Source organism: Diabrotica undecimpunctata, chromosome 7 (assembly GCF_040954645.1).
Source record: "Diabrotica undecimpunctata isolate CICGRU chromosome 7, icDiaUnde3, whole genome shotgun sequence".
NCBI classification, from domain to species: domain Eukaryota; kingdom Metazoa; phylum Arthropoda; class Insecta; order Coleoptera; family Chrysomelidae; genus Diabrotica; species Diabrotica undecimpunctata.
The window spans coordinates 21909578-21923284 of record NC_092809.1 but is presented as its reverse complement, the minus strand read 5'-3'; the positions used below and the strand labels follow the sequence as shown (position 1 = coordinate 21923284).

General features: G+C 32.9%; 2 protein-coding genes across 2 annotated transcripts in view; one reads left to right on the top strand and one right to left on the bottom strand.

The window, feature by feature from the left end:
• The window catches only part of Naa60 (N-alpha-acetyltransferase 60), a 42180-nt gene extending 35813 nt beyond the window's left edge, over positions 1-6367 (bottom strand). The window contains exons 1-2 of the mRNA XM_072536836.1: positions 6196-6367; positions 5946-6140 (exon numbers count right to left, since the gene is read on the bottom strand). Of these exons, the coding sequence (XP_072392937.1) occupies positions 5946-6140; positions 6196-6212 (212 nt within the window). The 5' untranslated portion in view covers positions 6213-6367. The remainder of the gene's footprint in view (positions 1-5945; positions 6141-6195) is intronic.
• A 3065-nt stretch (positions 6368-9432) lies between these two features.
• Positions 9433-11832, top strand: Tcs3 (Probable tRNA N6-adenosine threonylcarbamoyltransferase Tcs3). The gene is made up of 3 exons (XM_072538746.1): positions 9433-9851; positions 10771-11132; positions 11490-11832. Exons 1-3 carry the CDS (start codon positions 9515-9517, stop codon positions 11796-11798), a joined length of 1008 nt encoding a protein of 335 aa, XP_072394847.1. The 5' UTR covers positions 9433-9514; the 3' UTR covers positions 11799-11832.
• The last annotated feature ends 1875 nt before the right edge of the window (positions 11833-13707 follow it).

The following is a 13707-nucleotide window of genomic DNA, read 5'->3' as shown; positions in this document are numbered from 1 at the left end:
ATAGAGACGGATGATTTGATGACAATAATAGCGATAGTGCGAGCGCTGATGCTGAAACGCCTGAACCTGAAACCACCAACCAAGACAGAACAATTAATGTTCCAGTTAATCTAGATTGCAGTGTAGAAAGCTCCAGCATATACTTGGTTTCAGATGATCCCGGAAAATGGCCTGCAAATATGAATCCAAGTGAAGTTCAATTTGTTGTTGAAAATTTTCCTCAGCAAATTACAAAAATTAACTTCCCCAGTGATACAAATAATAGGAAATTTTCAGAAACTTATTATTATCGCACATTACCTAATCAAGACCAAATTCATCGCCCGTGGTTACTTTACTCATTATCACTAGATAGTGTTTTTTGTGCACCTTGTAAACTGTTTTGTTGTGATGAAAGCAGCCGACAATTACTTAGTGGAATTAATGGGGTAAGTGACTGGCAACATTTAGCTATTATTTTAAAAAGACATGAATCCGGTGCAGCTCATATAAAATATTCTCAAAAACTGTTTAAACTATCTACAACATTAAAAAAAGGATTAACAGTTGACTCTGCTCATCAAAAATTATATGAAGTGGAGAAAAAACATTGGGGCGCACGTAGAACAAATAACAATTGTAGTAAAATGTGTTTCTGCTTTCTGCAATGTTATCTATAGAACATGAAGTGTGTTCGACATTGGACATTAAAGATATTGTCAAAAAGTTTTCCGAGACGAAAGCCCGAATAGTGCGTTTTTAGTTTTTTTATGTGTTTATGTTTCTATTCACGGTTTATTTTAATTAAATGGACGGATTAGGATATTAGGATATACATATTCTGGAGGTTGGATCATGGTTATTAAATTAGGATAATGGACGTTTAAATTAGGATATTATAATGGGATATTAGGATATACATTAGGATATTAGGATATACATTAGGATAATATATGGACGTTGGATCATGGAGATTAGTCTAAATGTTAAAAGTAAGTATTTATCTATTTACAAATTATTATTGTTATATTATGCATCTTCTGCACATTTCTTTAAATAATAGTATGTATGTCTAAAGTGTTGGAAGGGGGGCGGCAAATATTAAGTTGGCCCTGAGTCGAATGTACTTGTATAACAATAACAGAAGACTATCGGAGGTCCGGAGAACCGGATCGGATTTGTCTAGTGCTGCAGTGCCGAAACAGTGAGCTATGGAGGTGGTTCGTGTATGTTTTGGGGTTTTATATCTTTGGAAGGAAAAACAGAGCTTGCGTTCGTCCCCGGTGGTAGTCCATGTTGTTCCTTACGTCGGCTACATAGGTGACGGCTTCATGTCAATGCATGATAACGTTCGATGTCACACAGCGCGGTTACGAAAGATTACCTGACCAACACCAATATAACAACAATGGACTGACCTCCATTGAGTCCGGATATGAATACCATCGAGCACCTATGAGATAAACTTAAACGCAGGGTTCGGGTACGTAATCAAGTACCAACGACAGTGGCGGAGCTAAAAACTGAATTAGATAAAGAGTGGGAAGTGATTCCTCGAGAATCAGTCAGAAACTTAATAAAAACTACTCAGAGGAGGAAATACTCAGTATTAATTTTGATTTTTTATGTTAATTTACTTTAATATTCATTTTCTTTAATGGCTTTGGATTATTGATCCATTCAGCCACTTAATATTTCATTACATAGTGACTTTCATTCATAACGTGTTTTCTCACATACAATATTAAGTTATGTTTGTTATGTTTTTTACTTACTAACTTTATAAATATTAGTGTCATTGCAATAAAAATTACTTCTGTTTACAATATTTTACTTTTAATTTTACATATATGTCGATAAACACTGGCCAAACACCGTAGTCGAAAAATATAACTTATTTTACGTTTGAGTCGATTTTTTTGCTCGCAAGTGTATTAGCAATAGTCATTTTTGTAAAACAATTTCCTGTTTCATCAAAGAATTTACAAAACAGACCTCGTATATGATTAAATAAGACTTGTCCTCGATTAACATACTCCAAAAGCAAAAATGCGTTAAATCCTTTTAAGGCATTAACTAAACCACACATTTTATCAACAAACGTTACAAAATGTTTTAAATATATGACAAAATTGGCTATAAAACGGCCTAGACCTGATATTGAAGGTACCAGTTACAGTTTCATTCAGATACACATCTGTGCAAATTCTTGCTGAAGGCCACTGGTACTGGTGTATTTTGAATATATATTTTTAACTATCCACTACAATCATAAGTAACATCATTCCTAACTATTCTAACTATTTTTGTTTTTTTTTCAAAAAAATTTAATTTGGTATTTATTGTGCTGTTATTTTAGAATAAAACCAGCCTCGGGATTAGTTCAAATGCTTGTTTCATTTGATAGTAAATTTAATTATAAAAACTAAATAATGTTTCAAAATCATAATTATATTTATATGAAATTATTTTAAAACGAGAATTATTATAAAAATTTAACAGAAGATTCAATGTTGTTAATAATCGGATGACATTTATGACTTTTATTAAATTTTGACAATACTTACGAATCGAATCTTTTAGTGACAGATATTCTTTTAATTGTTTGCTTCTCATTTAATATCTATATTTTGATAGTTATTTTTCATGCAGCTTTTAATTTATACCGGCTTAGAGTAAATATATAATGACTAGAAACGAATTGATCGAGAGTTGTAAATCGATGTCAAGAACCGCTATTCTATGACGCTACCCGTGAAGATGCCATCTTGTGGAGCTAGTTCTGTGACGCTCGCCTCAGCATTTTACTACAAAGAAAAAAAGTAATACAACGCCAGTATAGAAGCCTCGCTTCAAAAAGGAAAGATCACCAATGGTGAAGTGGCAATTGAAGAATGAAATGAAGCACATATTTGACTATACTAACTAGAGAAAGAAAAATGGTATTTTAAAATAAAAAACGAACAGCTAATAAACTGTGTAGACAAAAAAAAAGGAGAAAACGCATAAAAATAAACAATTAATAGACATGGAAATAAACTTAAGAGAAAAAACACAGTACATAGGTTCCTGTGTAGGGAACCTATTTACCTATGTTTTAAACATAGCAAATTGACATCAGAATATATCAGTTAAAACAAGTTTCGGCTTGTGGGTATGAAATCTACCTTTTTCGAACAAAAGTCTATTAGGTACAAGAGCAAGAACTCCTTGAATTAGATGTTTGAGAAAAATCATGTTCAGTACATAAAAAGCCATCTACAAATAGGGGGAAGATTCTACTTCATTATTAAAATATATGTCACACAAAAATTGATTACAGCACGTTTGTATATAAATCAGCTGGACATAATATTAAAACAAATGGAGATGATACAAAATACTGCACAGAGAATTATTATCGATACTTTCTGGGAATATTAATAGCGGATAGCCTGTGAGCTTTAAAATTCCTTGTCGATAAAGCCATAACTGTCAGTGACAAATATGGACTGAAATTGAATATGAAGAAGACGAAATATAATAAGTAAGTTGAAGAACCATCACATGATTCTATGGAAAAATAATCAGATACTACAATGAATGTGAAAGTTTACATATCTGGGATGTACATTGAACGAAGAATGAGATCACTCTCAGGAAATAAAATGCCAAATCAAAGTAGCTAGACTTGTATTTGCAAATTTACCATGTAGCAAAGATCTATGGTTACAACTCAAATGACGGTTAATTTCATGTTAATTTGCTCCATTCTATTATACACAGTCAAGGCATGGACTATTTCGGAATCCATGGAGAAAAGAATACAGAGATTTGAGATGTGAATATACAGATGAATTCTGAAAATTCCGCAAGAGGTACCAATGAAGAAGTACTCAGAAGAATGAATTGCCAATCTGACTTGCTGATAACAATAAAATATTGAAAACTACAATATTTTGCACACATTATATACATGTGTGTTCCGATATCTTCTTCAGGGCTTTCGAGGTCTTTCAGAAGGCTGAGACATCCATACCCCAACGATTTTAAATGATTACTGACTGACTGACTGGGCTAATAACACTCTCTGTTAAATGTGATGTGGGAGGGGCAACCTTTTGCGTGGAAATAGTTCAGAATCCAGCAGTTTACACGAGTAATTGATTTTTATGATATAAATCTTTGAAAACCTTTTATTAGTCATCTGCCTGGAACTGAGTTGACAATGATAACATGTAATTTATATGCTCAGTTTTATTTTATTGTAAGTTTTAGCTGTTTCAATGTCATTCCATATTGCTTTGGAACAACTGTTTAATTATTAATTATATGATACAAAACATTCAAGAAACAATTTTTAAAAGTAATTTGAAAATGTATATTTGTGCAAAATATTAATGCATTGTATAATAATTCTATAATGTATAAATTACTGGAAAACATTATGTAGAAGACATGATGTCTCATAGACATGGTATATTTTATCAGTAGTTAAATTTTGTTTAAATTGTTTTTGATTGGCAAATATTGTTATTGCATTACACAACTTTCTCCAGATAATTCAGTAAGTTGACATAACTTAACTACTATTAAACAATGCTCTAGACATTGTCATTGGGACAGTCCAAGTAAATATTTACATCAAATGCCAAATATTTACTGACCAGTATATATAACAAAAAGCACTAAGTTCTCTATCTTAATGCTTATCATAAGTACTTCTTGTAGTTAGAGCCACTTTAAGAATAGGCTGTCCTGTATATACTTGTAGTGCCTATCATCAAGTATAGATATGTGAGACCTGTAGTTTGATATTGATTCCAAAATACAAGTAGAGAGGTTGCATTAGAAAAATTATACGATGTGGTTTGTCATTTCTTTAAGGTTTGTTATTTCGTTCAAAAGTATTACCAATGTCTATGTCAACGCTACGAAAAATATCAGAACTTAGACAGGCATTAACATTAAACAAGAGTGGCACAGAATAGAGAACATTTTAATGTAGTGATTGCAAACCTCCAGCAATTCAGTGTATCCGAAGAAGACCAATGTCTAATTGGTAATATTTTTTGGTTTTCTGTCTGTAGTTTTAATTGATTATACATCAATTGCACCTAAGGCACATAGTCTCACATATCATACCTACCTAAGCTATGGTCTGATCTTTTAATTCTAGTCTGAGACCTAAGTGTCTTAGGACTTTTTAAAATTCTATTGTATCAATCTTTGTATACAAACTTTTGGCTCTTGAAAATCAGTCTGGGTTATTCCAGAAGTCTAAGTTAGCAGAATATCACCGAATATCATTAAACAACACAATAATTATGTTTATTATAATTTTTTATTTATTGTTTATAATGGCTTTAATGCTTTTTAGATTATTATATGGACACTCTTATGCCCAAAGATGTCATATTAAACTAAAAAACCAACTTAACTATGACTCTAAAACATAAATTTTTATTTTTTTCTCACCCACTTTGTTAGCATTATCCTATTTGTAAGAATTGTAATAAATCTATAGATGCTTTAATACAGTATGTAAAACAATATAAACTCTCAAAGAACAATATGGAATGTCTTAGGATGAATGGCAAATTAATATACTAGAAGAATCCTAATAAATATTGAGTGCCAAATTAGAGTAATATTTTTATAAAGTAGTAAAAATATTTATCTACTATTTAAAAAATGGTAAAAGGATATAGGATAAAGGAGCTTATATATAATTTTTAACTTTTAATTTTTTGAATTTTAAAAAATTACATTTTTGTATTAAAGTTTAAAATGTTACTTGTATGTACAATTTTTGCTGAAACCCTTTATTTCCCAGATTCCCATTGTTTGTATTAATCACAATCATGAATCACCAAAATTAAATGAATTTAATCAATATGCACTTGGAAGTTTAAAATAATTATAGTAATAAAATACTTGATGTTGTTCATAATTGAATTAACCTAAATTGCAATTAAAGAACTCACCCACTAGTAGAAGTAATCTGTTCATACCAATAAAAAGGGTACTCAATGGGAAACCATTCTTGACACAGGGCTCTCACCTCATCCAAATCTTCAGGGCACAAAAATCGTAGCTGTACATCAGCCAAAGAATATAAGGAAATAATTCTTTCACTCTTGCTAGAAGATCCCTCAGAACATTTCCCATTGGATTGGTACCTTTCAAGATAATATAGTATTTATATTTATACATTTTAATAGGTTATGTACTTACCAATTTATATCTGCCATTGTGATACTAGTTAATAAACGTATCGAACCAAATGAAAATTTTCTTTCATTATTAAACAGAAAAATTTGGATGATTGATAATATTTTGTCATAATAACTATTTTGAAGTTGAATAGTAATATCTGTGATAGAGTAGTGGCTTTTGTAATTTATGACATCTGTCAAGTGTCTATTCTATTGTATTGAGAGCACACACATTATCCATATCAGTACCGGGCTTTCCCTACCATTAACTCTCTACCAGGCCAATTTTATTTTCAATAACAAAATCACAGCTTCATAGGTTTTGACATAAAAGAGTCAATTATGATATTTATTTTGACTGAAAGTTTTTTTTAGCCAACTGAGGAAAAAAATATATTGCCCGCCTCCAGGCGGGCTTGCCGGGAAAATGTTCTTAGTTTATTTTATTATAAACTTAATAAGCAAATACAATAAACATAAATAAGTAAGTGAAAATGGAAAATTAATTGCTTTTGTGAAAAGCAAGAAAACAATTATTTATTGAAGAAAAACATAGATTAACTTGACATTTACAACAAAAAACTTTAGTTTCTGATTTGCAGCCAGCTAGCTTGCATGTTTTTTAGCCATTCTATCAAGAAAAGTTGGCCAGTGTGAAGTGTTCCAGTCAACGCGAATATCATCTGCTGGTAGATATGTTTTTCTTTCACCAGTTTGTGATGGTTGCAGTACGTTTATAGATGGTCCACCTACTGGTTTCTTCTTAGGATTTGCCTGATATTTGCAGTCTACATCACCCACTGAACCACCGAAAATTTGGAATGTTCTGAATTACAGTCTTCCCATGAATTTTACGGTGGGGAAGGTATGAATTTACTAAAGTCATATCGATAAAGTGATAAAAAAGGCGAAGTGAAGCCCTTTTTGTTTTTATTCGGATGCGATATCGACCAAGTAAGCCGTCTAATAAATCTACTCCGCTCATGTGGCAATTGTACTCTAAAAATAAAATAGAATATAGAACAATGTAATAATCAATGTGGACATAAAATACCTTTAATAATATTCGGACAATCAAGCTCCAAATATTTCTTCTTCTTTCTGTCATATCTAGCAATCTTTCTTGGTGACTCTTTTGGAAGTATAGATGGGAATGGCCGAACCCCAACAAAAGACGATAATCATACATTTTTGGTATCCTTCCAATGTATTGTGGTTATGTCAACACCATATGCAGTACCAACGTATTCACTGGATTTTCCTCTTTTTAAATCAATAGCTCGTTTATCTTTGTCAGTAGGTAACTTACAATTAGGAATTCTATCATGACGAATAGTCCCAAGTGCATATATCCCATGGCTCGTTAGATGGACAAGTAGTGGTAATGACGTATAGAAATTATCAAAGTAAATTATATGATTCATAAAATGAGGAACAGTTTTTGCTAACCGAACAACAACATTGGACGTTGCTCCCAAATCTGGTTCCCCTGGAAGGACAATGTTATCACCAGCACCAGTATAAACTTCGAAGCGGTATGCAAATCCATAGGAGTCACAGAGAACAAAAAGTTTCATTCCCCACTTGTGGGGTTTATTTGGCATATAGGCGAAGTTGTGAACGCACCTTCGTTGCACACATTTGCTCATCTACACACAAACGGGGCTGTTTTGCTACTGAATCAAAACGATCATTGACGTGATCAATGATTGGTCGAACTTTGTAAAGTGGACCATACCCCGGTTCACATTTTTTCTTCAGCAAAGAAAGGTCGTTGAAACTTTGATGCTTACGAATTGCGAAAATTTTTTTAGATGTCATTGTACTTCTAAGTTTGGCTTCAAAAGCGTGTTCTCCCCAGTATTGCTCCATAGTTGGATAACGGTACAAAGACATGTAAATAAGAATACCCACATATTGTCTAATTTCTAAAGAAGTTACTTTGAATAAAGAGTTTATATCTAGAAATCATGCGTTCATATTTGTGCTTGTAGCTATATGTTCATAGAAATCATCTTTAAAAAAATAATTGAAGCACTGATTTTGAAACACCACCTGATTTTTATGTAGTTGTAAGTTTTTCTGTCTCCAAACTATCTTTTTAAATTCATCAGACTTGAAATCAATATTTACTGCTTGTCCAATAAACCCGACATTGTTCGGTAGCATTTGGGGACACTCAGGCTCATTCTCGGGTAATGGTGACTTTGCTCTTTTCATAGGCTTTCGTTCCAGATAAATAGCACTGCACTCTGTACTTCCTGCTGAAGTGGATGGTTGAACATCTCCGGATTCCGTCGCTGCTGCTATTGATGGTTGAACATCTTCAGATTCCGTCACTGTTGCTAATAAAATACCTAGTGTTGAGGCTAACAATGTATTTTTTGATGTTGCTGGTTAGGTGAAGATGCTGGAGTCGATGTCATTGTAGAGAAACATCCAGTTACATTCAAATCTAACTCTGTAGATTTCGTAAGAAACTCGGCCGATGATAGTCTCTGCATATCTGATAGACATTCGTTAATTACATTTTCCTTATCTTTTATAAGTTCATCTTCACTTGATTGAACATCGTCATCAGTTTCAACCAAGTAATCGGAGTCGTCCACAAACTCTCCGCAGACTTCGTCATCGTATTCGGATTCTTCGTCCGTCGTAATAGAATCCATCATTTCTCTAATTTCCTCTTCAGTCATTCGAGAGTAGTTAATTTTGGACTTACGCCACATATTATTGGTTCTTTTAGAAGACATTTTAGATAACTGAAACAAAAAATAATACTCAAAATCCCAAAAAATCGATGTAACATAATAAACGTGTCTGATTTGTAAGAGAACCGAGAAATTCATGTAGACAGGTAACACCGCCTTGAGGCGGTCAATGTTCAAACGCATTTTACGTCTTTGATATAAATTTATACCGCAAATTATGTAACCTACACTAAAATATATATATTCATACAATAGAAGTTAATCCGTCTGGAGGCGGTCTTGCCTGCTAGAGGGTTAATAATAATTCTACTTTTTTTTTTTCATTATTTTGAATACTTTTAAATTTTATAATTTATCCCTTTATTATTCGTCTAATAAACCTTGTAAAAGAATACGAGCAGTACATGCTTTTACAAGAAGGATCATATTATAGGAGATTTTTAAACTTTTTATTTTTCATTTAATTTCTTCATGTTTATATTTCTATAAATTCGACAAAAAAGCTATTACGGTTCTGTTCAGAAGATGTGATGTGTGTTGAATAAACTTCAAAATTTAGTTTGTTTTTTGTAAGGTTATGTCCAAGCGATTTAAATTTGAATTTGAATAATATTTTTAGAGAATATCATGGTTGTAGCATTGGGTTTCGAAGGAAGTGCAAATAAATTAGGTATAGGGATAATTAAGGATGGAAAAGTACTTTCAAATTGTAGAAGAACCTATATTACACCTCCGGGTGAAGGTTTTTTACCGAAGGAGACAGCACAACACCACAAGGAAAACGTTTTAGTTGTATTAAAAGAAGCTTTACAGGAATCACAATTAAAGCCTGAAGATATAGATGTCATTTGTTATACAAAAGGTCCTGGAATGGGCGCTCCCTTAGCCACTGTCGCTGTTGTTGCACGGACTGTAGCTCAATTATGGAACAAGCCACTTCTTGGAGTAAACCACTGTATAGGACGTATCCTTTAAAGAGTCGATAATCATGCAAAATATGGCTTTTTTGAATCTTAAAATGTGTTTGAATATTTTTCTGGTTCTTACATGCTAGCCTCTCATTTAGCGGAATTTATAAAAGTAATTATACCATTCAAAAAGTCAGAAAAGGAAATCTAGTATAAGAATCAATCCATACATATTGTAAAGCCAAAGAACATCTTTCAGTGTTTCCTAATAGTAGTAAATATTCAAATATTGTAGATAATATATAAGCACATATTTTTAACAGAACTGATAAATAATAATTTATACAGTAATACAAACCTTAACCTATTTCCATACTTACTGATGAAATTGTACCATTTGCACTTTGAAAATGAAAAAGAATCAGTATTTTATTATAAAAGAGTTGAATATAAATATCAGGGACAATTTTCACATTTGGTCCCATTGAAGATAGCTACAATTGAGATGTCAATTAAAGTTCATAGAACGATATGTTGGCGCTTGACTGTGTTGCCATGTTTTTTTAATAAATCGGGAAAGAGCATGTGATACTATTTCTAACTCAAATTAAAAACTGAAAACTAAAGGAATATTTTTCTGAATTTTTTTGTGATAAAAATGGTAAGTAAACTCCAGGAGTGAAATGAATTTTAAGGAAATGTAATAGTCAATAATCCTCCAACTGTCTAGTCACTGGTGTACATTCGTTAGGTGAGGTGCTAGCATCCCAAAGTTTATTTTTGTAGAAGTATATCTAACTGTATCTGCTGCACAATTCACACTACTCACACATAACTAAAAAGTGTCCCAGTGGCCTTGCAGTTGCAAAAGCCATGAGTACCAGTAGACAACTGTGAAGTGTTGCAAGATTGATCTGTTGCACATTCATTGCTTGGTAGTTCTAATCATATTTTTTTTTCTTAATTGATTGTTAGACATCGAGATGGGTAGACTAATAACAGGAGCCAGCAATCCCACTGTTCTCTATGTAAGTGGTGGTAATACTCAAATTATTGCTTATGCAAGGAAAAGGTATAGAATTTTTGGAGAAACTATTGACATAGCTGTTGGTAACTGCTTAGATCGATTTGCAAGAGTATTGAAAATTTCTAATGATCCTAGTCCAGGCTATAATATCGAACAAATGGCTAAAAAGGGATCTAAATATGTACTATTGCCATATTGTGTCAAAGGTATGGATGTTAGTTTTTCAGGAATTCTGTCTTTTATGGAATCAAAGACAAAAAGTTTACTGAGTGAAGGATACACACCTGAGGATCTCTGTTTCTCTTTACAGGTTGGTAAATGTTTTTTAATATGGCATTATATAACTTTGTTGCATAAAACAAAAAAAAAAAACGTTTTTTCTACACAAATCATTCAACTTTAACATTTGTGTGGAATTATAGGCTAATAAAATAGCTATTTACTAAATTTAATTCAACGAAAAACTGTAACGGCACAGATTTTTCAGTTTTAAAAACATATTGCAGATAAAAATTGCTGTGAGCTTAATCTGAGGAGTAGAATAAACAATACACTAATTCAAAACCCAATTACTTGCTGGCAGATCCTTTCTTTTTGCCACATGATTGTCACTGTGCTACAATTTCAATTTTATTATGTACAAACAAAATAAAATATGTTTTTTTAGGAAACAATATTTGCCATGTTAGTCGAAACAACAGAACGAGCACTAGCTCACTGCAACTCCCAAGAAGTTCTTATTGTAGGAGGTGTAGGATGCAATCTTAGGCTTCAAGAAATGATGGGTGTAATGTGCAAAGAAAGAGGGGCTGAACTGTTTGCTACCGATGAACGGTTTTGTATAGACAATGGAATAATGATCGCCCATGCAGGTGCGGAAATGTTCGGAGCTGGAGTCAGAATGAAATGGGAAGATTCCTTTATAACACAGAGATATAGGACTGATGAAGTGGAAACTGTTTGGAGAAATGATTGATTGTAATAATATTATGTAAAGTATTTAAAAATTTATATTGTTTGTTTTCTTTCTTTTTATAAAAGTACAGTTAAAAATTTAACTGAGATTAAGTATTCAATATTTCCTTATTCCTTAAGAAGAGAAGATATTGTGAACGACAAAATCGTACGATTGCAAACAAATCATTTGCTGGTAAATTTCGAAAATGGCTTATAGCTAGAAGTTTTTAAGAGATTTTTTTGACATTTACAAAGAATAGAGTGTATTCGGAAAATAAAATTGACATCATATGATAAAACCGCTAGAAAAAAAGTTTAGAGAATTTCAACATAGCCTGTAAAAGTTTCAGACAAAAACTTCTACAGGCTATGGTGGAATTTTAAATGCCGTTTCATCTTGTTCAACTAACGGAACTTACACTCACAGGCGTAGAGAGTGTAGTCAGAATCCAAAACTACTTTTCAAGACCCTTCCATTGTAAAAATGAACTAAGACAGGGAGATGGACTGTCATGTCTCTTATTTCACCTTGCACTAGAAAAAGTAATTCGAGAGTGCCATATTAATACGAATGGCAACATCTTTAATAAATCTGTACAAGTGGTCAGACATGCAGATGACATAAACATTATTGCTAGGTCCACAGAATCTCTGATCGAAGCATTTCAATCACTAGGGCGTTTGCACTGAGAATGGGATTAAAACTCACAGAAAACCAAGTATATGTATTTTACTAGATCAGGCAACCAGTTACCTAGACTATTAATTGATGATCTGGAACTGGAAGGTGTGGACACATTCGTCTACCTGGGCTCGCTGCTGACCAAAGACAACAATGTCAGCGAAGGAATTAAAAGAAGAATGGTGCTTGCCAATAAGTGCTATTATGGCTTGAGGAAACAGACGGCCCCAAAACTACCCAGAAAAATTAAAGTTACCACATATAAAACACTAATAAGGCCAGTGTTAACATACGGGTCAGAAACGTGGTCACTTACACAGAACGACCAAGAATTGCTTAAACGTTTTGAGAGAAAAATTCTAAGGAAAATATATGGAGGAGTCCAAGAACAGGGTTTGTGGCGTAGGCGCTACAACTTTGAGTTATACAGAAGTTTTGGGGAACCTGACGTTGTAAAATGTATTAAATTAGCACGCCTTCGATGGATAGGACATGTAATTAGGCGAGATAAAGATGCAACTATCAGAAAAATTTTCGACCGAAGAGGACTAGTGGGAAGACGAGCCAGAGGAAGACCAAAAATTAGGTATCAAGATAACATAGAGGATGATCTAAAATCCATCGGAGTTAAAGCATGGAGAAGAGTTGCTAGAGACAGGGGCGAATGGAAGATTGTTTTGAAGATGGCTTTGGCTCATAACTAGCTGTAATACCACTGATGATGATGAAATTTCAAGAAGTGAAAGCGGATACTAATTAAGAGTTGGTAAAAAAGTGATGTTACAAAAGGAAATTAAAATTTTCTGGATATAATCCCAATTTTTCTAATAAATGTATGTGACAGTATGTATGTCTTTTCAGCAACAATTTTTCCACCACCTCCGTTTCTTGTATTTTTTTCGTTTATACAAAGAGCCAGAGCCGCTAAAAGTATATCGTTATCTGACATGTTTCTGATTTGAAAATAAAACTCATACTGCAAAATCGGTACGTGTGTGTTCCCATCCGATTTTCAACATTATTGTACTGCAATTGCGTTCGACAAAATCGTACTACGCCGTTGGAACGTGAGTGGCAGGCTTTAAATGTTTATGCAAATTTCTATTAATTTTCTTAATTACTTTAGCCCATATCTCTTTTTTTTTTCTGTTCTTCTTTAGGTACCTTCTCCTCTAAGGAGGTTGGTAATCATCACAGCTATTTTCACTTTTGAGATTGCAGCTCTGAGCAAGTCGACGGAACTGCA